Raw genomic sequence first — 26,676 nt, 5'->3', positions numbered from 1 at the left:
TGCCCATTTTTTAATTGGATTGTTTGTCTTCCTTTTGTTAAGTTGTATGAGTTCCTCATATATTTTGGTTATTAACCCTTTATCAGCTCTATCTTTGCCAAATATGTTCTTCTATGCAGTGGGGTCCCTTTTCGTTTTGTTGATGGTTTATTTTGCTGTACAGAAGGTTTTATTTTGATGTAGTTCCATTTATTTATTTTCTCCTTAGTTTCCTTTGCCCTAGGAGATGTATCCATAAACATATTGCTATGAGAGTTGTCTGAGATTTTGCTGCCTATGGTTTTCCGACTTACATTTAATTCTTTTAATCCATTTTTAGTTTATTCTTGTGTATGGTGTAAGTTTGAAGTCTATTTTCATTTTCTTTCATGAACCTGTTTGATTTTCCCAACACCATTTATTGAAGAGACTTTCTTGACTCCGTTGTATGTTCTTGACTCCTTTGTCAAATATTAATTGCCTTAGGTCTATTTCTGGGGTCTCTGTTCTGTTCCATTGATCAATATGCCTATTATTGTGCCAGTACCAGGCTGTTTAGCTTAGAGTGGTTTGTAATATAAGTTGATATCTAGTATTGTGATTCCTCCAACATTGTTTTTCTTTCTCAAGATTGCTGTATTCTGGGTCTTTTTTGATTTCATATAAATTTTTGGAATATTTGTTCTAGAATTGTGAAATATGCTGTTGGTATTTTAGTAGGGATTGCATTAAATATTTAGATTGCCTTGGGTAGGATGGACATTTTAATGATGTTGATTTTACCAATCCATGAACACAGTATAATTCTTCAACTTGTTTATAACTTCTCCTATCTCTTTTTTCAATGTCCTGTAGTTTTCCAAGTACAAGTCTTTTGCCTCCTTGGTTAAGTTTATTACTAAGATCTTAATATTTTTGTTGCAATGGTAAATGGTAAATGGGATTCTTTGTTTAGTTTCTGTTTCTGAGAATTCATTATTGTTGTATAAAAAAAAAAAGCCATAGATTTTGGAGTATTGATTTTGTATCCCACTACATTGCCAAATTCATTTACTAAATCTGGTGGTTTCTTGGTGAAGTCTTTAGGGTTATCTATGTACAATATCATGTCATCTGTGAATAATGAGAGTTTTACTTCCTTCTTTCCAATTTGGATACCTTTTATGTTTTCTTCTTGTCTGATCACTGGAGCTAGAACGTCCAGTACTATGTTGAATAAGAGTGAGGGAAGCAGACATCTCTGTCTTGTTCTTGTTCTTTTGGGAAATAGTTTTAGTTTTTGGGCATTGAGTCTGCTGTTCGCTGTAGGTTTGTCATATATGGCCTTTATTGGGTTAAGATATGCTCCTCTATCCCCACTTTGCTGAAAGTGTTTATAAAAAATGGCTGTTGGATTTTGTCGAATTCTTTTTCTGCATCTATTGATATATCATGTGGTTTTTGTCTTTCAATTTGTTTGTGTGAGGTATGGTGTTTATTGACTTGTGAATATTGTACCAGCCTTGATTCCTTGAATAAATCCTACTTGATCATGGCATATGATCCATTTAATACATTTCTGGAATCCAATTTGTTAATATTTTGTTGAGGATTTTAGCATCTACAATCATCAGAGATATTGGCCTTCAATTCTCTTTCTTTGTAGTATCTTTATTTGGCTTTGGAATTAGGGTAATGCTGGCCTCATAAAACAAGATTGGAAGTGTTTCTTTCTCTTGGATTTTTTGGAATAGTTTGAGGAGGCTAGGTGTTAGTTCCTTATTGAATGTATAGAAAAACTCTGTTGTGAAGCCATCAGACCAGGACTTTGTTTGCTGGAAGTTTTTTTTATTACTGCTTCTATTTCATCAGTTGCTATTGGCCTATTCAAGTTTTCTGATTCTTCATTGTAAGAAAAGGTGTTTTCCAATAGGATGGTTCAACTGTCTTCCCACAAGGTCTCCTATATAACAAATGTCTATGTGGGAAAGATGACCTCTGCAGCATAAGGGAATGACAGCACAGGAAACCAGGGTGCCTGCCTTCTGAACTCTAACCCCAGAGCCCCTGATCCTGGCTTCTGCTCACACAGCTCCAGCCCACTCTGCCCTCCCTTTGCTGGAGTACAAGGTGGGTGGCTGGCTCCACATGGAATTTTATGCACTGGCCCTTTAAGAGGGTGCCTGAATTTCTAGCTGCCTCTCCCTGGCAGACAGCAACCCTGCTGCTTTTCACAGCCAGGTATCATGTGAGTATCCTTCTCAGCTCTGGTGCTCCCTGCTAGGGGAACCCAGGTTGAGTATTAGACTGCAGAGTTCTCAGTGGCAACCCCTACCGCCCAATCTGAGCTATCTTTCTGGAACTTCAGTTGCTGTCTGTGGGAGCCCAGCCAGTCCTTTCATGACTCCACTCCTCCTACCAGTCTCTATGTGGTCTCCACTTTCAGTCCACAGGTATCAGGGTTCTCTCCAGCAAGTGTTCCGTTGATTATTCAGGAAGGTTTTCTATATTTCAGTTGTGATTCCAGTTTGTTCCTGGGAGCATGTCTGTGCAGCATCCACTTATTCTGCCATCATTTTTAATCCTACCAGAAAATATAAATTTTGTAATTACTAACCGGTATTCGAGGCATTTCTAAGCATGTGGCACTGAAGAGTCCTGGTGGGTGGCCCTGTGTGCTGGCACCAGGACTGGCATCCAGTCACCCCAGCACAGTCAAATGAACCATTGCCACAGTCTCATGGCGAAAGCATGGAGCTTGTTTTCTTTTACTATCAGGCAGCTCAGAATGGTTATTGTTGAGAGTAGACTCCATTAAATGGTCACAAACTTTTAAGGATATTGAATCAGTCATCTTGTTTCACTCCCAGGTTCCTCAAATGTACAAAATGAGGGGGTACCAGCCATTCTCTGTCCAGATGTCTTCAGCAAGTTACAGGCCTCAAAAGCTTGCTAGGCCGCTGAAGCAAGGAGCTGAGGTAACACGGCCCCCCTTCAGGAACTGCCCTCACCATTCCCCTCTTGTCCCAGCATCAAGACTAACGGCGCTCTCGGTCCTCGCACAGGATGAAGCCACCACTGTGATAGCCCTGACAAAGCAGGACGTCACCCCTCAGTCCCCTGGCAAGATCTCAATCTTGAACATGAAACCACCAGAGGCCTTAGTTGCGTCTCCAGATTACGACCCACTCTACATCTTTGTAAGTGACCATTGGAAGAAGTCTTGTGTTCTGTGTTCCTTTATTTCAGCAGTTATTTTATAAGAAAATAGATGTATTAATTGGGAATATTTTTACCTCTTTGGAATTTCAAGATTTAAGTAATATGTCATCTTCAAAATTGCTCAGTTGGAGAATATTAATGCTTCTGTCTTTTAATAATCCTAGCATTTATTTTTATGACAATAGCTTTGTGATCTTTTCTAATTATATATCATATATAATACACTAGAGGCTTGATGCATGAAATTTGTGCAAGGGACTCAGCCCTCGCAGCCACAGCAGCCTGCCTCGGCCCTCACAGCCCCAGCTTCGTCTGGAAGTTCATCCAGAAGGATGTCTGGAAGAAGGTCGTTTGGCTGTCTGGTCTAATTAGCATATTACACTTTCATTATTATAGATTATATGTATATACATGCACACACACATAATGTTTAAAAAAAGAGAGAGAAATAAAAATCACAACAGAAAAAGAAAGTAAAATTACCTCAAATCCCATCACTCAAAATTCTATTGGTTCCTATTCCACGCTTGGGCAGTGCATCGCTGCCACACTCACACCTCTGCCTACCAGATTTCTCTGTCCTGCTCTGTTTCTGTAGCTGCACATGCGCACCCACCGAAAGCATCCTCACCATGCCACTTCCTGCTCATTAGTCTTCATGGGCCCCCTTTTCTACCAAATTAAGCCTACTCTCCTGACACTGTGAGTCCAGTCATAACCCCCAGCCCCGTGAGTCCCTGTCTCCCTACACACCTCCCTGCCCAACGCTATGTGTCTCCCTCCCTTCACCAGGTCTCTGCTTATCGTGACCTGCCCTCATGGGTTCTCTCTTCTACTCACATTTCCAGCTGCCCAAGTCCCACTCAGACAGGAAATCTGATGAAGTTCTACACAATAATTGCATTACATACACACAGAGAATGGGGGACCTCAAACACTACTTGGGAAAGCCCCCTTTGTGAGAACCTACAGTGCGGGCAGAGGTGCTAATGGTCACAGCCAAGGTCACCCAGCCAGTTAGTGGAGAGCTGGAGTGCCACCTGCCTGTCTCCTGGCCATTCTGGGGGCTCCTCCTCGGATCTGTGCTGCTTTTCTGTGGAGAGCTGTGGTGTTTGGCCATGCTGAGGCATTTTCTTGTCTCGGGTTGAGGAGAATGCTCCTCAGAGACAAAGAATCTTAGAACTAGAATAACCTTGCACTTGCAAATCACTGTAACTCAGTGATTTTCAAACTTCTTTTAGTACCAGAACCCTCTCAACAGCTGAAATTTTACAGAAAAAGGCAAAATGTAAAATAGATAAAGTTCTGGTTGCTTGGATGGCAGTGGGGCAGGGGCTCTCCTGAGGGTGCATCCCTGCAAAGCCCTAGGGTCCCCGCAGCAAGGTCTGAACAATCAGTGTTTGTTCCCCAGACCCACCCCCTACCATCTTCTCATTGTTTTAAAAGTGAGAACTCTGGTCTGGAGGAGCTAAGGGATTTTCCAGCCATACCAAACTTCCTTAGAAAATATCAGTAGTTATTTATTAATCTATTAATTCCACTAATACTTAGGGTGTGCCTGCTATGCATAGGATAGGAATCCAAGTAACGGAGCAATTCATTCAAGAGGCACAACAACCCTAAATATCTAATGTCAGAGCTTCAAAATGATGCATCAAAAACTGATTGAACCACAAAGGAAAAAGTAGACAAACCCACATTACAGTTGGTGAATTAAACACCCCTCTCTCACAAACAAGGTTCAATAAAATGGAAAAGATTCCAATTAAATGAAGAATGTTTTCTGACTTGGATAGATTAAATCAAAATAAGTAGCATAAAAATATCTAGGAACCCCCCCCTCTTCGCTCCCCCTCCCCACACACACACACACAATTTAGAAGCTAAACTATATACTTTAAAATAGCCAAAAGGCCAAATAAGAAATTACAAAGTATTTTTAACTGAATGAAAATGAAAACATAACACTAACATTTTGTAAGAAATTTATAACACTATACACCTACATTTAAAAATGAGCTCAGGACCTAACCGGTTTAGCTCAGTGGATAGAGCATTGGCCTGCGGACTAAAAGGTCCCAGGTTCGATTCTGGTTGCAGGAACATCCCCAGTAGGGGGTGTGCAAGAGGCAGCTGATCGATGTTTCTCTCTCATCGATGTTTCTATCCCTCTTCCTTCCTCTCTGTAAAAAAATCAATAAAAAATAAAAAAATCAATAAGTATATATATATATATATATATATATATATATATGTGTGTGTGTGTGTGTGTGTGTGTGTGTATATATATTTATTTTTTTTATTTTTTATTTTTTTTAATGAGTTCAGGCAGGAGCCCTCTTCCATCTTTCTCCCTGCCCCAGCAGCACGTTAGCCCCTCTGCAGCAGCTTGCAGCCTTCCCGGTCAGCTTAACTGGAACATTCAATGCTGGCACCACACCAGGCTCCCGTTTCCCCATTTCTCTGCCTCCCCAGTTGGCTGCAGTTCCCTTAAGTTGTGGGAGACCTTTGTTTCTTGGCAACGAGATTGGGTTTCTACAAGCCATGTGTTTTGTGATTCTTAAAAATATTTTAGAAAAATATACAGACAAACAAATAGGACAAAATCTCAACCTACAAGTTCTTAAACATTTGAAATTAAACAGCTGTGAAAGGGGGAACAGCAATGTTGTTGTTTGTGACAAGAATGGCGTTTTGGTTAGAAAACCCTGGAAGAGTAGTTGCAAGGCTCTCTGCTCTCATACTGCGGTATAATTGCTCTGTGCCTCCTTTAGTCCTGCTGGAAAACTAATAAAACACAGGATCTTCCCTAAAACCAGATACTGCCTCTACATGGAGCCTTCCTCAATTAAAACCATCACCAAAACCATGTTAACTTTGACATTTCCTGATCGAGCAAATGGCATGCTCTTCTTTGCCTTCTTTTCAAGTTTTTCAGAAGCTGCTTTTGTTTTCAAAGCCAGACGCTTACTTGCTTTTTAAAACCACTTTGCTTATTTAATAAAGCCCACTAATTCATCGAGCTGAGAAACAAATACTTTAAGCCGTTGTAGGTTGTCCTTGTTTCCGTGAGATGAGCTCAGGGCAGCCACGTGGGCTGTGACGTCCGCAGAGACACCGAGGAGCGGCTGGGATTGGAGACTGCGGTGTGAAGGCACCTGCTCTCCTGCTCCTCCCCAAGGCGCGGCCACGGAGGCCGTGTCAGCACGAGGGGAAGCCCCTGAGAACGTTAGCGGTGCCTGCCCTCTGCCTGGCTCACAGGCCAGTCAACAAAGGAGAATCGTTTTCTCTCTCTCCTGCAGAATCCCAACCCAGGATTGTTTGCTGTGATGCACCCTCTGACCTACACAGAAACCTCGATGGATTACCATCTGTGCACTCACCCCAAGTACAAGTACACCAAGGCGTCCCACGTTGGGTCCAGCATTCCTGTCACCCAGAAACAGTTTCTCCATCACACGGTAATGCCGTCCCCACGCGCTGGCAGAGCTGGCCCGGGCTGCAGGGAAGGGCAGGGAATATGGATGGGGGCACCCCTGGAATTGAGACAAAGAAGGTTTGCAGCCACAGCTGCGGAACAAGAAAGCTAACAGCGATGGCCATGTGCACTCTTGTGCCCACAGCCCTCAGAGGTCCAAAGGGAGACGCAGCACCACTCTGGCCCCATCCTTACCACCTCTCCGGCTGCAAGGCGCCCTTTTCCCACATTCCACTCTGTTTTCTCCTTGAAGGTGACACCACTCTGCATTTTTATTCCTATTTCAACCACGAAAACACCATCACATGGCAGGCATAACCCCATGGCCTGATTGCCTCTTTCTTTATCCCCAGTAAGGTGCTGATATGACAAATGCACATTAAGGAAGAGACTCCAAAGAATTCCTTCTTCCCCCAGATAACCAACCTGAATATCCAGTGACATCTCTTGGGAGTTGCCCTCAGGATCTTTACACTCATTATCGATGCCCTACTGTGGCCAACTACACCTCAAACAGCTCCTCCTCCTGCCTGACCTTTTTGTTCTGTGATTTGTGCAATGGCCCATGTGACCCCTGATCCCTGCTTCGCCCTCAAGTATCTCACCATCACTGGGTTCTACCAGTCTGCCCCAAACGCTTTTGAATCTCCCTCTACTCCCCCCTGCGGCCACCACTGTGCTGTCAGGCCTCTCTAGAAAACTTCCTTCAGTGCACATCCCTCCACTCACGTTATTTTTAGTTCGAACCCTCTCCGTGGTCCTGCTGCCTGTGGGACTAGCTCCAAGCTCATTAGCTTGGCCCCAGGCCTTTCCAGTCCTATTCCCTGCAGCCCTGCCCCCCTCACTCTCAGCCCAGCTGGTGTCCTACTGACAGCACCCCTGCACCTCCCTGTCCTTGCAGGTACTTCCCCTGCCTACATGCCCTTTGATGCACCACCAGCCTCTCTGACTGTGGCTTCAGCACCACAGTCCCAATAACCAAACAGATGATAAGGCCACATCTGCCCTCCCCGCAGAGCCTGCTGGATCACGATGTGTCTAATGAATTGGGGGAGGGGGAGCGGGGAGGAGTTCCGTTGGCCCCACGTAATTGTGTGCTGCACCGTCGAATGCCTTTTGCTGAAGCAGTTGTCTTTTAGCTTCATACAAATTCAATCAAACTGAATGAAATTATAAATTTTGGAATTAATATTTGATCATAAACTATAGTCGATTGAATGAAATGAAAGTCCGTCCTAGACTTCGCCTCACCAAACAGTTCCTTTACATGTCGTGCCCTGTGCTGGCTCCCATTCCAGGACATTATACCCGGAATAATGCACTGGAAGAAATTCCAGCCCCTGGTCCTCTCATCTCTGCCCGACACCTTCAAAATGGAGACAACATCGAGGTAAGCACAGCTTATCTGTCTTGGAGGCTGCGGTCCCAAAGCATGACATGCCAACAGGTGTCAGGTGATGCTTTCTTAATGCATGAGGGAAGTCAGCTAGTCACCAAAAAAGATGATGTACACTACTTTTCAAATTTTGAATTGGTCTTAAATAACTTTAAAAACAACTAGTGTCTGCCAAACCAGTTTGGATCAGTGGATAGAGTGTCAGCCTGCAGACTGAAAGGTCCCAGGTTTGATTCCGGTCAAGGGCATGTACCTTGGTTGTGGGCACATCCCCAGTAGGGGGTGTGTAGGAGGCAGCTGATCTATGTTTCTCTCTCATCGATGTTTCTAACCCTCTATCTCTCTCCCTTCCTCTCTGTAAAAAAATCAATAAAATACATTTTTTTAAAATAAAATAATAAAACAACTAGTGTCACAGGTGGCTAGTTGGCCATATTTTAATAAAAGTGAACAACCAATCCATATAATTCAGCTGAAATATTCCTGGTTCGTTCTCCACATTTTAAAATCACCAAAATGAGCCTTCTACAACATCCCGGTCCGGTCCCAAAGGATCCATGTTTCCCTCACGCCTCAGCCTGTGAGAGAGCCACAGCGAGGCCCACCGTCATCATCTTACAGAGACACAGCTCAGCTCCAGGCGCAGAATGGGGAGATGAGAATATTGTTGGACCAAAGAAATTTAGAGCCATCCCTTTCCTCTAATTGGCTTATACACCACCCCTTCAAGTCCCGAGATACCAAACCAGAAGCCGGCTGCCTTTTCTTCAGGGCTCCGCCTGATCAAGAACCCACTTCCAAACCCTTGAATTTGCATCTTTAGCTCATTGTCCTTATAAACATAGTTAAATAAGTTGCTGGTGAGAAAATTTGACCAGCATCCTGGAATGATTGTTATCACCTTATGTTCAAATCCTTGCTTCAGAATGAGGCCCACCCCAACGTGACAGAGCCCTGCCATGGCCCCAGGAGCGGTCAAGAAAACCGAGCTCTGCTCTGCCACCAACCAGGATCAGCGGGTGATCTTCCCCCCTTTCTTCTCCCTCCTCCTCCCCGTGACCCTCCTCCCCTCCTCCCCACAGTGTGTCCAGTTGCTCTCCCTCAGCAGAATGCCACGCCCACTGCCGCCTCCAGGGGCTGTAACTCAGCCACACACACCTCTGAGCCCAGCCCTCTGGCCCAGAGGGAGGGGATTGGACTTGTGGAGAAGACTCTTCTCAGCCTTGACATTTTCCTTTAGGAAGAGGAGGAGAGCTTACCCAGGGCGCAGCAGCCTCAGGTGTAGTCCCTCCACCGCCCCCCGGGGTTGGAGGGGCCAGCTGAGTTGAAGTCCAGTGTGTGACTCCAGAACACTTCATTTACTTCTTCCTTCTTTGCCTGCGGAAAAGCTTTTCCTCAATTAAGGAAAATCCAGACTTGCTTCCAGAGATTTTCTGAACACCACCCCTTTGTGGTTCCTCCTTAGCGCGTCTCTATCCTCCTCCTTGCCTGGAGAGTCCATGACACCAAGCATAGGACATGTAGGAGTCCAAAAACAGTAGCTCTTTTTCTATGCGTTTATTCATACCACACCCACCACGGCCACCTCAGAATAAACTAAGCCTCTCTGAGCTCCACTGAGCATATCTCCAAAGCCTGAGATCTCCATAATGGCAGTGACATGGTGACACCGTAGAGAGAACAATGTGCTGGCGTCTGAGAGACCTGCCTCCATGGCTTGCTAGCTGTCACCAGCTCGATGCCCTTGGGCGCATCACTTGTTACTGAAGCCCTTTGCAGTTTCCCTGCCTGCGACACAGTCATGGTGAGGGCATCCTCCCTCGCTGTCGCGGATTAAAGTGAAATGATGGTGTGAAGCATTAGCACCATCTTTAGTAACTTCCTCTCCTTTCCCTTCCATTCCCACCCACCACAGCTTGCAATACCCCTGTTGCCACCAGATGGCGACTGTCCGCCACCACCTGAACGCCTGCCTCATTTTGCTGTGGGGCAAGGACACTTCAAACCTGACCCACACAGTCCGAATATGTGGCTGGGTGTGCGGTACTGCCAGGAGGCTGGCTAAGCAAGATGAGGAATGGCGAGAGGTGGTGACTGCTTGTGCCCACCAACTGGCCCCCACACACACAGGTCTCCCTGGCTCCTAGCACATTTACTCACTCAGTGTTACAGCTCATCTAAACTCGTCTCAGAATCACTGCACCTGTAACCACCCTAATAAGCAAGCACAACAGAGTTCAGATTGATTTGTAGTTTTCCCCTACCCCCTCCACATTCAAAGCAGGAAGTATACACTGAGTGGCCAGATTATTATGCGTTCAGAGATCTTAATAATCTGACCACTCAGTGTATAGTCAAGTACGATATTTATAAACTGTTTGGATTACTTCTTCCCACCCTCCTTCACCTTCCCCCCCCCCCCTTTCTCTTTCTCCCTCTCTCTCTCTTCTTTCCCTCGTGTGATTATGGAATTCATGTGAAACATTATTTGTTTCAGTCTAGGGTTTTTTCTTTCATTCCTTATGGATTTAATGTTATTTTTCTACATGTGGAGCATTGACGTGCTTTCCAAACTCAAAAGTACAGGAAAGGCATGCAGAGCAACGTCTCACCCTCCCGGCCCCTCCCAGCCTTTGTGGTAACCAGCTAGGTCTTCTAACTTACCCATCTTTGTTTCTCTTTATAATGCTAAGCAGAACATAAGTATTTTTCTTACTTTCCCTTCTTTCTTATACAAGAAAGAAAAAAGAAAAAAAATCTATGTTTCTGAACCCTGGGCAATGTCTTATTTGGCAACATATTCTTGGATTTGCCTGGGACCTGTCACACCCCCTGCCGTTGCCCCGAGGAAAACCTAAGTGGGATTTTGGGAGCGAAGGAGGACGGAATGGAAAAGTATTCTGCGGGGGTACAACAAAAGTGCTTTAGAAAATTATGCAAAGACCCCAAGACTTCTGTGATTGTTTACCTTTGGCTGCTCTCCCACAGCTGTGACTCCCTCAATTCAGTCATGCTTCCTATAGAAGTCCCTGCGATTCTCAGCGCCTTACCAGAAGAGGACAGACTGGAAACGGTCGAACGGTAGAGTCTTCACCTTTGTCTCTGATGTCGTCTGTTTTCCAGTTATGCTGGTGCTGGGAGAGATTTCAGAAAAGCATGCGGTGCCTGAGCTTGCAACCCAAATGAGACCAGGCTCCCCTAAATAGATAAGATGCCAAATTCTTTGGGAGGATACACAGTCTCTAGGTCTCACATGTGCTGATCATTGGGTGTCTGGGAGCTCCAGGGAGGGGAGAGCAGAGGCAGTGCGGGTGGGTTGGAAGACTTCAGTGGTCGTGTGGACTTGGGTCAGTACTTGAAAGACAGGGAGATCATGGCTTGTCTCAGTTTCGGTTCTTACAAGGGTATTTCTTGTATCACACGATCTCACGCATCTAGGGGAAATAATGAGCGACATAAACTGATGAACAAAAAACAGACCCAGAGACAGGGAAGCAGCGATCACACTGTCAAACCTCAGAGGGAAAGTAGGGGAGGGTGGAGATAAGGGGGAGAGATCAACCAAAGGACTTGTGTGCGTGCATATGAGCCTAGCCAGTGGTCAAGGACAACAGGGGGGTAGGGATATGCATGGGGAGAGGTTTGGGATGGGAATGGGGGGATGAGGACAATTATGTGATACCATAATCAATAAAGAAATAAAAATTAATTAATTAATTAATTAATCAATTAAAAAAAAATAAGCAAAGCATTGGGGGGGGGGGAAAGAAAGACAGGTAGGACTTGGATTAAAAAAACATAGGCTCGAAACCAAGGCACTTACGTTTCATTTTACTGATGAGCATGCAACAGCCAGTGGAAACCTGTCCTTGAATCTCCTATCACTGTGCCCACTTAAGCATTTTTATATGTAAATAATCAGTTAGTGAAATGCCCAGTATCTGAGACATAGCTGACCTCCTGGCATCACTTCTCCTAAGACCTGCCCACATGCAGTGACACTGGGCAATACCTGGGCATCTAAAGCAGGAATCCAAGTCTGAACAGGAAGGCTGAAGTGTCTTCTGTTCAGACCACGCCTGGGGGCGTTGCTGCCCCGGCTGCGGCCACCAGGTGCACACGTGCTTGAGGATCAGCGGAACAGGTCCTGCTGGCAGGGCCATTGGGGAGCGCTCAGCAAACCGAAACATAGCTAACCCCTCCTCCATTCACCGCCGATGTGAAGACTACTGGGACTCGGATTCCTCACCTTTGAAATGGGAATAATAGTGCCCACCTCATAGAGGGTTGTCAGTTGAAGGAGCGGATGATGCTAATGATGAGGGTGGTAACTATAGTAACACATTTGCTGAGCTGTCAGTGTGGATCAGGTGCCAGTTTGGCCCATTTAATCCCCAGGATCAGCTCTTGGTATCATCCCCCCTTTAGAGGTGAGGAATCTGCTAATGGAAAGGTCATGTTTGCAAAGCAATATAGTGATTTGCATATAACAGCTGCTTAGTAATTGTTAGCCTCAACCGTATGGGACTGCCACAACTTTTGCAGCTTTTGCAGGTGCTTTTCTTAACAGAAACCTGCTGGGCCCACCTCCAGTTCTGTCTCACTGCTGAATACGTTCCTGTTTGTGGATCCAAACCTTGAGGCCGTTGTTGCCTTTGGCGATCTTGGAAGCATTTCTCTTTAGCGAAGTATGGTGGAGGGGGATGCTATCAAGCAATCCATTCTCCTCTTCTTCTAAAGTAACAGAGTTGTCAAAACTAGGAGCTATATTTCCCAGCCTCCCCTGCAGTTAAGCCATCCATTTGACTAAGTCCTTGCCAAAGAACTGTGAGCAGACGTGAGCTTTTCTACTTCTGAGGTCAGAGCCCTTCACCGAGTGAGTGTGCCTCCTCCACACCCCCGCCCCCTCCCCTGCTCCCGCTGATCTGTGCAGTGACCCAGCTGTAACCAGCAAGCAGCAAAGCTCAGGCCCAGGGGCCAGCAAACTGGCCCACAGCCAAAGCTGGCCTGCCCCCTGGTTTCGTGAGTAAAGTTTCACTGTGACATAACCACACACATTTACTTGAGTATTTTCTAATTGCTTTCATGCTACAAAAAGCAGAGTTGAATAATTATACAAGAGACTGTGTGACCTGCAAACCCTTTACAGAAAAAGCGTGCTGACTCCCAGTCTAAGGGATAGCAGACCAAATATATTAATTTCTTCTGTCACCCATAGATTATTTACAAACATATTGTTTAATTTTTCAAACAGTTATGGGTTTATTTTTTAGTTATCTTCTTTGCAATTGAATTCTGTTCAAATTCCATTGTGGCTAGAGATTGTACTTCAATGATTTTAATCTTTGGAACTCATTTAGGCTTTCTTTATAGGCCAGGATATGGTCAGTATTGGTAAATGTTCCATGTATACTTGAAAAGAACATGAATTCTGTAATCCTGTTTTTGAAATTGCTTTTTATACTCTGGTAATAAATAATGACTCCTACTGTTGTTCAGTGGTAGAAAGCAATTTATCAGCCCTCTGCTTCTCTTAACACGGACTCAACACAAGTATGTAGAACTAACATTGAAGACCACAAGAGTTGCATAACTCTTAAATGATTCAGTATTTCTCTCTTTTATTTTGAGAAGGAAAACAGTTTTCTTATTCCTTTTCAGTGAACAGAATATGGAAATTATGTTGACTCCAGAAATGATCGAAGTGGAATTCCCGATGTTGGACCACAGGGACCGCAAAAAGGAGAAGTAAGTGGATGCTTTTATGCCTACTAAGAGGTGGCCTTGGATAAAATTTGCCCGACACGAACTACAGAACTGTCATGTTGTCTGAATCCACATATCTCGAGTTTTAAGAGAGAGAGGTTTCCTGTGCTTTTGATAATTAGATGTGTATTTTATTTTAGGCACACTGCATTCCTTTAAATGCTGTTAGCAAATATGCCTTTAAAAACTGAATCCAATTTTTCCAGTTGCTTCTCTCAGAGATCTGTTTGTTTCTTATTGATAGTGAAGGAGTTTCATTCCAGGCTCTGGAGGCAAATGAGACATATGAGTCCCAACTCCACCATTTATGACATGTGAGATCACCAGCCGGGTTACTTACCTTTGGTAACCGGGTCTCGGTTTCCTCATTTGTAACGTGCAGAACACAAACTCTCCCAGGCAGTTGTGAGGATTAAATAAGACTCAAATGTGAAGACACCAAGCTAGTTGGTAGATGTGAACCAGATGCTTGGCAGATGTTGATGTCTCCCTTTGCCTCTACATCAGGGACCAACCAGCTAAGCAAACATCATCATCCTTAAAGAAAGTGGTATTGATTAATCTACACTAATAAAAGAGAAACATGCAAATTAACCATCACTCCCCTATGCCCACCAGCCAATCAGGAGAAAGATGGCAGCAGCCCAACTGCTCCAGGCACCGAGTGGCTGGGCGCAGCAGGACACCTGCTATGAGAGGGAGTGGGGAGGTGAAGGGATCTACATGAGTGGCACTCTGGCAAAGCAAAGACGAAGACTGCAGACTAGTCTGCAGCAAAGATGAAGATGGCAGACTCTGGCCGGAGTCTGCAGCGCAGCAATGAAAACGAAGGCAGCAGACTCCAGCCAGAGCAAAGGCCAGGGTCCCGGGTGCTGGAGGAAAGCTGGTGCTGGAAGCCAAGGGAAGAAAGGCCTATTGCACGAATTTCTTCATGCAACAGGCCTCTAGTATTTTTATAATGGACACAACCACATGTTGTTCATATGGTTCATAAGTTTAAAAATAAAAATACTTTTTATTATTAAAAATAATCAAAAACTGCCTGGCTGGTGTGACTCAGTGGTTGAGGGTCAACCCATGAACCAGGAGTTCATGCTTGGTCAGGGCACATGCCCAGGTTTCGGGCTCAATCCCTAATAGGTGGTGTACAGGAAGTAGTTGATCAATGATTCTTTGTCATCATTGATGTTTCTAACTCTCTCTCCCTTTCCCTTCCTTTATCTGAAATCAATAAAACATATTTTTTTAAAAAACTAAAAAAATATATATAAAGAATAAAATAAAAACATAACCCTACCACCTAGAAGCAATAACATACACTTTGATGTATGGTCCTCCAAATATTTATTTATTTAAGTAAATAAATGTACATATATTTTACCAAAATTCAATCATATTATTTATATTGGTTTGTCTTTTTAATAGATATTTTTTATTGATTTCAGAGAGACAGAGAGAGATAGAAACATCAATGATGAGAGAGAATCATTGATTGGCTGTCTCCAGCATGCCCCACACTGGGAATCGAACCCACAACCCAGGCATGTGCCCTTGATTGGAATCGAACCTGGGACCCTTCAGTCCCCAGGTCAATGCTCTATCTAATGAGTCAAACTAATTAGGTCATATTATTTGGTATTTTACACTTTATAAAAAATATTATTGATTTCAGAGAGGAATGGAGAGGGAGAGAGAAATAGAAACATCAGTGATGACAGAGAATCATTGATTGGCTATCTCCTCCATGCCCCACACTGAGATTTGTTTTTCCACTTTGACCACGGGCAGTAAGACATCCCTCTCACAATCCAGGACTACTGGTTCCCAACTACTCACCTGCCTGCCTTCCTGATTGCCCCTAACTGCTTCTGCCTGCCAGCCTAATCACCCTCCAACCACTCCCCTGCCAGCCTAATCACCCTCTAACCACTCCCCTGCCAGCCTGTTTGCCCCTAACTGCCCTCCCCTGCAGGCCTGATCACCCCTAACTACCCTCCCCCGCAAGCCTGGTCACCCCTAACTGCTCTCCCCTGTAGGTCTGGTCACCCCTAACTGCCCTCCCCTGCAGGCCTTGTCCCCCCAACTGCTCTCCCCTGCAGGCCTGGGTCCCTCCCAATAGCCCTTTCCTGTAGGCTCAGTCACCCCCAACTTCCCTCCTCTGCTGGCCTGGTCACCCCTAACTGCCCTCCCCTGCAGGTTTGATTGCCCCCAACTGCTCTCCCCCACTGGCCTGATTGCCCACAACTGCCCTCCCTTGCAGGCCTGGTCCCTCCCAATTGCTCTCCCTTGATGGCCATCTTGTGTCCCCATGGGGGCAGCCATCTTTGGCCACATAGGGACAGCCATCTTGTATGTTGGAGTGATGGTCAATTTGCATATTACTCTTTTATTAGATAAGATAGATAGATATATATATATATATATATATATATATATATATATATATATATATATATATCTCGATTCCTTAAACCTCCACTGAGGCATTAGTGAGCTCAGGTGTTCTGTGAGTGCCCTGATGTATCCTTGTCTGGTTCTTTGATATTTAGAGAGGTGAGAGACCAGGCACAACCAGCGGAGAAGACAGCAGAAAAAGTGCTGGAGGAGATGAAAAATGTGCGGGCCAAAGCTTTCAACACGAACCTGATTCTAGAATGAAAACCAGCCGGTCGGTTCCTCTCATCTGCTTTCTGCAAGTCACTGTGGTCCTTTGTGTCCATTTATGTTCCAGCCATTTTTGCAACTAAAGTTTCTAGAGAAAAAAATGAAATGTGGATATATGGATGATGTATATATTTTTGTTATAACTTTTCTTTAAAAATAAAAGGTCATTAGTATGATGACAATGTCTAAAGCTTCTGGGTGGGAGACATCGTGCAGGACAAAGGCTTCGAGCGGGGAGTGAGCCTCTGGGGAAAGGCGAGGGGTCAGATGTGAGAGCCCGGGGAGGCGTGGCGCCAGGGCCAGAGGAGCGAGGCACCCTCCCACCTCTGCCCAGGACCAGCCCTCACTGACTTCGGCTTTGGAAGCCATTTCGGGAGAGATCAGCCTTGGCAAGGACGTTGGCTCCCTCTAGGTAGGCGTCGGCAGACTCTAGCGAGGGGCGTTGGAAACGGAGGGGACACGATGGGGCAGAGCTTGCAGGCTGGTTTGAGAGCAGCTGAAAGAAACACCCTCTGGGAACTCCCAGAAGCACCTGGGCAGGAGATCATTGCCGAGGGGCCAGGGAGGCCTGTAAACAGGTCAGAAATCAGGCCTTTGTGTTTGTCAACATCGCTTCATTCACATACACCCGCTGGTAAGGCTTATGGCAGTTGGAGTATAATCCTCATCTGAGACTATTTCTCCATTGGGGGCAGAGGGAGACAACAGCAATGGGAGGCAGAGCCCAGTTGCCACTCCTCAAAACTAGTGTGCCAGGTACAGCAGTGCCCAGCTACAACTGAGTTTCAGGTATACGACAAATAGTGCTTTATACCCCAGTAGCATATGTACTATTTGGGACATATTACACTGAAAAAAGTAGTTCATTGTTTGTCCTAAACTCATAGTTAACTGGTGTTCTATGTCTTCATTTGCTGAATCTGGCAACCCTACTCAACACCCAGTGGTTTTGAGAGAGAACGTCTGAGTGGATATTAAGTGGATGAGACTGAGGCAGTAATTAGCATGGGAGTTGTGTGTGAGGCGTGAGGCAAGCTTTCCATCCAAGTCGGAGGACAGTGTTCCAGCCCCTCTGCTGTCCCGGGAGAGCAGTGCTCCAGTCCTCACACCCTCCCCAGAAAGAGGCCGTGTGACTTGTCCCCAGGAGAGAAACTTTGAGGTTCACTTTAGCTTTCCCCTTCCTCATTGGTAACTTCTTCCTCCAGCAGTGCTAATCCCGCCCTCATTGTCCGCAGTGTGACTTAGCTGTTCAGTGTCAGCATATCCACAGAGTAGTGTCACAGAATAGTGTCGGAAATGTTGTGTCGGGCGTGTGAAGGGTGTGTGAAGGGTGCTGGAGCATCACAGTGGTTCTGAGAGCCAAACTCGGGCAAGTGTCCCGCCCCTCATTCCTACTCCCAGTTCCCACCCCCTCATCTTATTGCCCCCGTCAGACTATCCCTGTAGGGAATCAGTCTCTGCACTTTCCGGTTTATCCTTCTGATTGGTAATCTTTTTTTTTTTCAATTACATATATTTTATTGATTTTTTATAGAGAGGAAGGGAGGATAGTCAGAAACATCAATCAGCTGCCTCCTACACACCCCCTACTGGGGATGTGCCCGCAACCAAGATCCATGCCCTTGACAGGAATCAAACCTGGGACCCCTCGGTCCGCAGGCCGAAGCACTATCCACTGAACCAAACCGGTTAGGGCCTGATTGGTAGTCTTTTCAAGGCTCCCAGGGCCAAGAACCCTGCCCTTCCCTCTGCATCCCTCCTCCGCACTCACTGGCCTCATCCATCTCCTCAGTCTGCCCTCACACCTGCACCTTCACACCTGCTGCTCCTAAGACTCCACCAACTTCTGGTCTTCAAGTCCCTCACAGCTCAGGCTTCCCCAGCCCCTGGCCCTTGGGCCCTGCACTACTTCTAGGGAAGAAACTAAGTCATCTCCCCAAGTCTGGTCCCCACCGCTACTGAGGAGGGAGGGGCCTGGCAGGCTTACTCAGGGAGCTGCTTCCCGGGACGTCCACCTTCCCCCCACTAGCCACTGCTCAGCACTTCCAGCCAGGGTTCCTGAGCCCCTGCAACCCACCTACCCACCCCACCTTCTTCCTGGCAGCCAGCACTGCATTGTTTGTGTGAACTTTATTACTTAGGGCTTGTTACACTGACTTTTAACCTGTTCTCATGTCAGTGCATGTATCTGTATCCATCTGTTTCCCGCCTACAACCCAGAGCCAATGCCTTTTCTTCTCTCCCTGCCTTCCAAGGCCCCTCTTCAGCTGTGGCCCCTGAAATTGGCTCAGTAAACTAGGGATCTGGTGCCACCTAGTGGATGCCACAAGAAAGGCCTCTTCTGCCTCCAAAGTTGTAGCCTAGGATTCCCACCATAAAGCCAAGTACTAGACTTCCAAATATGAATGATAGTCTCTGCTTTCCTTTTTTTTTTTCTTTTTTTTTTTTTCTTCAAACAACCACTGGGTGGAAAAGGCAAGAAGACCTTATATAGATTGTCTTCTAAAAGTTCCTCCAGGGAAATCATTGGCCCACGAAGTGTGAGGGCTTCCTGTTTGAGGGATCAGAGCCAGTTCCATAGACATCGGATGTAACCCAGGGCTGGCTGAGGGCATGAGGCGCTCGGGCTTAAACAGCTGTCCCTGGAGACTGCCAGCCCGTGCTCCTGCATCACTTGGGTTATCACCTCACTCTCTCTCTAAAGCCCAAACTATTGATAATTGCTTCCTTTTAGTGAAGCATTTTCCTCATAACGTTCTGAGACACACAGAGTAGTTGTTGTTGCTATGGTGATTTGCATATGGGGAAACTGAGGTCCGGAGATGTTCCTGGATTTGCCCAATGAACAAAAGGGCCTGGTTTGGGCTTCCTGATCCCTAGCCCACTCTTCTCTCTACGACATGAAAATCAATGAGAATATTACAGATTTGCATTTCTTTACTTTTTATTTAAACTTTTAAATTTTGGGTCTCTAAATGTAAAAGTATTACATAACGATATTTATGTTTTACTTAGCTATTTGTTCTTTAAAATAGGGCATGTAGGAAAAATACAAACCTAAAAGCCCTATTCTAAGAGCAGTCGGCCTGGATCTAAGAAATCCAGCAGTGAGCTTGTCCCACAAGGGCAGTGGCCGCATCTCACTCATTTATGCACGCCAGCATTGTCTGGTGCAGGTAGGCTCAATAAATGTTTGTTGGATCAAAGAATGTAAAAGAATATGAGAACTATGTGTCTAACATCTGTTCACCTCCCCATGGACATACATGCTCATAGAGTATATTTGTTATAGGAAAGAAAGCAGTTAAACCCAATAGAGAATTTAAAATCCAGAACATCAAAGATGGAAGGACATGGAACATCATCTAATCCCGTCCTGCTAAACATGGGTGTGGTCGCCACAAATGTAGCAAGTTCATGCAGTTTTCCTGACTTCTATTAAATAGGGGGAATAGCCTTTTTTACTTTATGGGATGGTTATGGGTTAAATGAGATGTTACTCACAGCACAGTGCATACTAACATTAGCTATTATTGGGATCTCAGTGTTTATTTGTTGAGGAAGTATCTTCAAATAAATGTTTTGTTTCAGATACTTTGTTTGCAGGAAGTTTGTTAAAGCCATTGTGAAAAGACTTCAAAGGAAACGATGCAAAAAATAAGTAAAATAAAAACCACAAAAGACACTGAGATGTATACAGAAGGTTGTCAGACAATGCTTACTCCCAGTATCCAATAGCTCCTCCCAACTCCCTGAGATATGTCAGTCTGTTCTGTGTCTCCGTGTCTCAGGTCTTATTTTGTTGATTAATTCATTTTGTTCATCAGATTCCACAAATAAATGTGATATTTATCTTTCCATGATTGGTTTATTTCATTTAGCATTATAGTTTCCAGGTCCATCCATGCTGTCTCAAAGGGTAAGAGAACCTTCTTTTTTAGAGCTGATAGTGTTCTATTATAAATGTACCACAGCTTTTTATACATTGATCTATTGATGGTCACTTGGACTGTTTCCAAATTTTAGCTAAGGCAAATAATGCTGCTATAAACATAGGGGTGCACATATTCTTTCTGATAGGTGTTTCAAGATTACTAGATTTAATAAATAAATTCAGCAAAGTAGCAGGATACAAAATCAATACCCATAAATCGATGGCATTTTTATATACCAATAACTAGAGGCCTGGTGCATGAAATTTGTGCATGGGGTGGGGGTGGGGGGTCCCCTCAGCCCAGCCTGCACCCTCTCCAATCCAGGACCCCTTGGGGGATGTCCAACAATCTGGGACCACTGGCTCCTAACTGCTCACCTGCCTGCCTACCTGATCACCCCTAATTGCCCATCCTTGCTGGCCTGGTCACCCCCAACTCACCCCCCTGCCAGTCTGGTTGCCCCTAACTGCCCCCCCCCCCGCCGGTCTGGTCACCCCAACTGCCCTGCCTGCTGGCCTTGTCACCCCCCAACTGCCCCCCATGTGGGCCTGGTCACCCCACACAGCCTGCTACTCAGGCATTTGGTCGCCCCTCACTAACCCCCCTGCCAACTTGGCCGCCCCATGCAGCCGGTTCAGTCATCCGTTTGGTTGCGATGGTCACTTAGGTTTTTATATATAGATGAACTTTCAGAAAGAGAATCTAAAAAAACAATCCATATATATATATATATATATATATATATATATATATATATATATATCTCGATAGATATAGTCACCTAGGAATAAACTGTAGGAAATGGACCTCTGTGATCCATCTCCAGTATGGTCGGCTTTTGATAGAATTTGCTGAATTTCTCCAAGGCAAATAGAATGTAGGGTGGAGGAAAGAGAATGTAAGAACGAAGAACTGTGCATGTAGGCCAGCATCATGGTGGAAACTCCCTGAGAGGCCTGCCTCAGCTAGACAGAAGGTGGAGGCAGCTAGAGAAGGCCTCAGCCCAATTTTTTTTAAATGACCCAATCAGAGAGAGCAAGACATAGGTGATGTATGGAGGAAAAGGAGATCCCTATGGTGTCCAGCCAATGAGGAGGGACTGAATAAATGGGCTATGTTTGCTGCCTCAGGTGTGCCTATATAACCGGATGGGACACCCACTCTGGAGAGTGTATTAAAAGTCTCATTTTCGCCATGTTTCTATCTCTGAGTCCTTTACTTGAATTCAGTGAGCATTTCTCACATAAACTTAACCAAGAAGATAAAAGACCTATACTAGAAAAACTATAGGATGTTGGAGAGAAAAAATAGAAAATACAAACAAGGGGAAGTGTGTACCATGTTCATGAATTGGAAGAATTAACATCATTAAAATGTCCATCTACTCAGAGCAATCTATAGATTTTATACAATTCCTATTAAAATACCAATAGCATACTTCACAGAACTAGAATAAATACTCCAAAAATTTATATGGAACCAAAAAAGACTCCAAATAGCCACAGCAATCTTGAGAAAGAACAAAGTTGGATGGATCACAATACCAGATATCAAACTAAACTACAAAGCCATTGTAATCAAAGCCTGGTACTGACACAAGAACAGACATATAAGCCAATGAATCAGAACAGACACCCAAGAAATCAATCCACACCATATGGTCAATTAATATTTAATAAAGGAGGTAAGAACATACAAGGGAGTAGACAGTCTCTTCAATGAATGGTGCTGGGAAACTGTACAGACCCCTGCAAGATGAAACTAGATCACCAATTTACACCATACTCAAGAATAAACTCAAAATGGTCAGCCTATTTTTAAAGACACATTAAAAAATTTTATTATGGAAGTATCCAGACATATATAAAACACAGCACAGTCTGATAAACACCCCCCCAAACTTGTCATGAAGCTTCAACAACTACCAACATTTTGTCAGTGTTGTTTCATATATGCCTGTTTTATTGGTATGTTTTTGGCTGTAATCTTTTGAACTAAATCGCAGACATTGTCTTTTCAGTTCTCAGTACTTCAATATGCATCTCTAATTGATAAGAGCTTTTCTGTTTACATAAATATCATATTATACTTCATCCCACCTAACAAAATAAGCAATTTATTAATTTCACCTAATACTCAATCCATATTCAGATTTCCCCAAAGGTGTCTTTCAAGTCTCCTTTGCCTCCATCTTTTTCATGCCATTGATTTGTTAGAAAAACCACATCATTTGCCCTGTAGCAGAATATCCTACATCTGGATCTGGCTGAGGTCACGTATTAAAGATGTTATAGCATCATATGCATACAAACTGAGCAGCCAAAGTTGCGAGTCTCAGAACCAGAACAGATCTTAATAATAACAGCTAATAGTTACACAGCACGGGTTGTGCTGAGCACTATACACACATGACCTCATTGAATTCCCACAATTATACCAGGAGGTAGCTGGTACTCTCATCCCCTTGCAATTGGCTATATTGCAATAAACCTTTATTTACAAAAACAGGTGGTAATCGTGGCTTGGTGCACAGGCAAGCCCACCCCTGACCTAATCATAGAGCTGCTGGAAGGCGAGGTAACAGATGTGACGCTGCCTCTAAGGACTGTACAGTGTGAATCACCAGAGAGGAGGGGTGCGGGGCGGAGGGCGGGGTAATTAAAGAGCACCCGCCGGCGGTGCGCTTCCTACAGAAAAGCTCACGGACCCGGCGGGCGGGCGGGCGAGGGCTCCAACAAAGGCTGTGCTATGAGCCGCCTCCTACCCGCGGAGCCCGAGTCCTCCAGAGGTAAACTGAGGGACCCACCCGCCGCCAGGACTCTGCAGGTCGCAGACAACCCGCGAGGCGCTCAGCCGGGGGAGGAGCCTCCCGCGCCGGCCCGGCGTGCTTTGCGACAGGCCTCGCCCCCGGCGTGCTTTGCGGCAGGTCCCGCCCCCCGGCGTGCTTTGCGGCAGGCCCCGCCCCCGCCGGCGCATCTTGCTCTGGGCGCCTCCCCGCGCTCACGTTGCGGTGTCCTAGGCGGTGGAGGCGGAGGCGGTGAGCGTGCGGGTTGGGTGGTCGGTGCGGGTCCCCAGGGGCCATTCCCTCCCCAGGTTCTTTGCAGGGAGCGAGTTGGAGTCCGGAGCGTAGCTTAGGGCCCGGATGGAGCCGCAGGAAGCCGCCTCCCAGCTGCCTACGGGTGCGTGCCCACCGGGGGCGCGGCCTGGCGCTGTGCCGGGGCGTTGGGACCTGGCCAGACCCTCCCTTCCCTGGCCTCAGTTTCCTCGTTGGGAAAAAGGGCCAGGTTTTGTGACTCTAGGAATTTGTTATTAAAATAAGTGCCCCACGTTCTTATTTGCAGCAATTAATGTTCTCTAATTAAACACTTTTCACACATACACACACTTTATAAACAGGAGGACAGGAAGCTTCAACAAAACTTAAATTAATTGTGAACTTTTCTGAAACATTTACATTTGAAATAATGGATTGCTCGGGATGTTTTTCAAAGTAAACCAGTTAGAGAGGGAATATGGGTGGGAGTAGAGATGAAGCAAGATTGGCCATGTGATTAAAGTTGATGGAATATTTTTTTTCTACTTTTGTACGTTTGCAATTTGGCATTACAATTTTGGTTTAATCCTTACACAAGGATATATTGTTTTTAAATTGATTTTAGAGAGAGAGAGAGAGAGATGCATATCGATGTGAGAGAAACATCCCATCAGTTGCCTCCCATACCTCTCCTGACCTAGGTATGTGCCCTGACCAGGGATCAAACTTGCAACCTTTTGGTGTAGGAATGACACTCCACAAGTAACTGCATCTCCCAGCCAGGGCTAAAGTTTTTTCTAAATGAAGTTTTCTGTGAACACCTGACAACCTGTGCTCAAATACTCTGCCTGTATCATTAGTCTGCCAGGGCCGTCATGGCAAGAACTGGATGGCAGAGATTTCTTTTTCTAACGATTCTAGAGGCTGGACGTCCAAGATGAAGGTGTCAGCAGAGCTGGTTGCTTCTGAGGCTTCTCTCATTAGCATGTGGGTGATTGCTTTCTGGTTTGCACCTCTCATGATCTTCCCTCTGTGTCTGTCCTAATCTCCTCTTCTCATAAGGACATAATATTGGATTAAGTCCTGCCCTAATGACCTTATTTTAACTTATTACCTCTGTAGAGGCCCCATCTCTATAAATACAGTCACATTCTGAGTTATTGGGGTTAAGACTTAAGCATATGAATCTGGGTGGACACAATGCAGCCCATAACAGCCACTTTACTAGTTTGAAATTTTGACCAATTCACTTAGCCTATCTATACCTCAGTTTCCACTGCTTTAAATAGGGCCAATAGTTATTAGGTCATGGAGTTGTGACCATTTAATTGTGAGTTAATAAATACAAAGCTGTCAGAATTGTCTAACATTCATTAGTACACAGTAAGTTGAACATAAACACCATTAAATTAGTGGTCATAGCTCTTCAGTCTGGGATGCATAATGGACTGAGGCAGTTAGGCACTTACTACCCTGTTTGCCCGAAAATAAGACAGTGTCTTATATTAATTTTTTCTCCCAAAGTTGCGCTAGGTCTTATTTTCAGGGGATGTCTTATCTCTCCATGCGCTAGGTCTTATTTTCGGAGGATGTCTTATTTTCGGGGAAACACAGTAGTAATGCTGTGGAAATAAAAGTAATCACAGAAATGATCACAGGCTGTCCACTACTGTGCCAGACACTCATTGCTTTATGTGTCCATTCGTTTACTCATCACAGCCCCCTAGTGGTGGGTCAGTTTCACATGCCTGGCAAACAGAGGCTGGTGGGCTGAGATTGAAACTCAGGCTCTCGCCACTGTGTTGTATTGCCCTTGTTAGAAAGGATGTGGCCCTGGGAGGATATTCAGGCTACAGGCAGACCCAGGGAACCATTGGCTGACTTCTCTCTTTTCTTGGCCCAGGTTTGTAGCCGTAGCAGCATCCATGGCCGGTCCCTTGTGGCGGGCCGCAGCGTTTGTGCAGAGACATAGGACAGGCCTGTTGGTGGGCTCCTGTGCGGGCCTGTTTGGAGCCCAGATCTTGTACCACCTCTTCCCAGATCCTGTGGTTCGATGGCTATACCAGTACTGGCCTCAGGGCCAGCCAGCCCCACTCTCCCCAAAGCTTGAGAGACTTTTCCAAGAGGTGCTACAGGACATTGGCGTCCCATCAGGCCATGGGTACAATGCCTTCACCGCTTTCACCTTCCAGCCGGTGAGTGCTGGCTTCCCAAGACTCCCTGCTGGGGCCGTGGTGGGCATCCCCGCCAGCTTCCTGGGTGGCTCAGTGACCAAAACTGACCACCCTGTGATTGTACACGGGCAAAGAGTGGACTGGAAAAGCCCAGAAGGTACCCGGCTGAAAGACTCCCTGACCCTGTCCCATGATGCCCAGAAGTTTGCCTTGGCCAGGGAGGTGGTGTACCTGGAGAGCGGTACAGCCGCCCTGCAGGCCCTGCCGGCCCCAGCTTGTCTGGCAGGAACTTGGATGCTGAGCATAAGTGCCAAGCACGCCCTGGGGCTCTATGGAGGCCCCATGAACTTAAGAGTTGCCTTCAATCTGGTGGCAGCAGTGGTAGGCTTTGTGGCTTACGCCTTCTCCACAGACTCTCTCACGCACGCCCTGGAAGCCTGGCTGGACCGCCGCACAGCTTCCATGTCCGCAGCCTATTCCCAGGGTGGAGTGGAGTTCTATGAGAAGATCCTGTCTGGCAACCTGGCCCTGCGCAGTCTCTTGGGTCCACCTGGAGAGAAGCTGTATACGCCCAGTGGGAACATCGTCCCCAGACATTGGTTCCGCATCAAACATTTACCCTACACGGCCCGCCGGGATTCCATGCTGCAGATGTGGAGGGCGGCTCGCAACCCAGGCCACTCCTGAGGGGTTCATCTCACGGGCAGTTCCAGCTCATGCAGGCACAACCCTGCCTTTGATCCTGGGGGCTCTCGTACCCACAGCTCAATGTTTTTGGAGTCAAGCAGCCTGGATTCTACCTCAACCCACCTCTTATGATCTAAGCGACCTTGGGCACATCTCTTTATGAATCTGAGCCTTGGTTTACTCCACTGTGAAATGGGGATAGTGTACACTTCTGGCAGGATTGTGGGGTCCTCTGGCAAAAAGGGTGTGACATAAGTAAATGGATGTCCCTCCTTTTTTGTTTTTGAAACCAGTAGGCTGTGGGGGTCATACCTATCTTACCACCAGAGGTGCTTGCAGGATGTGAACACTCTTATGACGGA

The 26,676-nt window shown here is 45.7% G+C and overlaps 2 protein-coding genes across 3 annotated transcripts in view; both read left to right on the top strand.

The window, feature by feature from the left end:
- Positions 1 to 16,661, top strand: part of CFAP221 (cilia and flagella associated protein 221) — a 77,092-nt gene extending 60,431 nt beyond the window's left edge. The window contains exons 17-23 of the mRNA XM_084892247.1: positions 2,829 to 2,936; positions 3,024 to 3,158; positions 6,483 to 6,641; positions 7,957 to 8,048; positions 11,043 to 11,135; positions 13,716 to 13,802; positions 16,370 to 16,661. Of these exons, the coding sequence (XP_084748373.1) occupies positions 2,829 to 2,936; positions 3,024 to 3,158; positions 6,483 to 6,641; positions 7,957 to 8,048; positions 11,043 to 11,135; positions 13,716 to 13,802; positions 16,370 to 16,478 (783 nt within the window). The 3' untranslated portion in view covers positions 16,479 to 16,661. The remainder of the gene's footprint in view (positions 1 to 2,828; positions 2,937 to 3,023; positions 3,159 to 6,482; positions 6,642 to 7,956; positions 8,049 to 11,042; positions 11,136 to 13,715; positions 13,803 to 16,369) is intronic.
- A 6,707-nt stretch (positions 16,662 to 23,368) lies between these two features.
- TMEM177 (transmembrane protein 177) lies at positions 23,369 to 26,314 on the top strand (the record flags this gene model as incomplete). Of its 2 annotated transcripts, none has more annotated exons than XM_084892234.1 (2): positions 23,369 to 23,462; positions 25,357 to 26,314. In XM_084892234.1, exon 2 carries the CDS (start codon positions 25,379 to 25,381, stop codon positions 26,312 to 26,314), a length of 936 nt encoding a protein of 311 aa, XP_084748360.1. In that variant the 5' UTR covers positions 23,369 to 23,462; positions 25,357 to 25,378. The 2 variants fall into 2 exon arrangements, with proteins under 2 accessions (XP_084748360.1, XP_084748359.1); XM_084892233.1 differs by having other exon boundaries at positions 23,374 to 23,456.
- Positions 26,315 to 26,676: the final 362 nt, after the last annotated feature.

Source organism: Pipistrellus hanaki (genome assembly GCF_964339955.1).
Source record: "Pipistrellus hanaki genome assembly, chromosome: 8".
Classification (NCBI taxonomy): Eukaryota; Metazoa; Chordata; class Mammalia; order Chiroptera; family Vespertilionidae; genus Pipistrellus; species Pipistrellus hanaki.
This window is presented reverse-complemented; position numbering and strand designations above follow the sequence as displayed.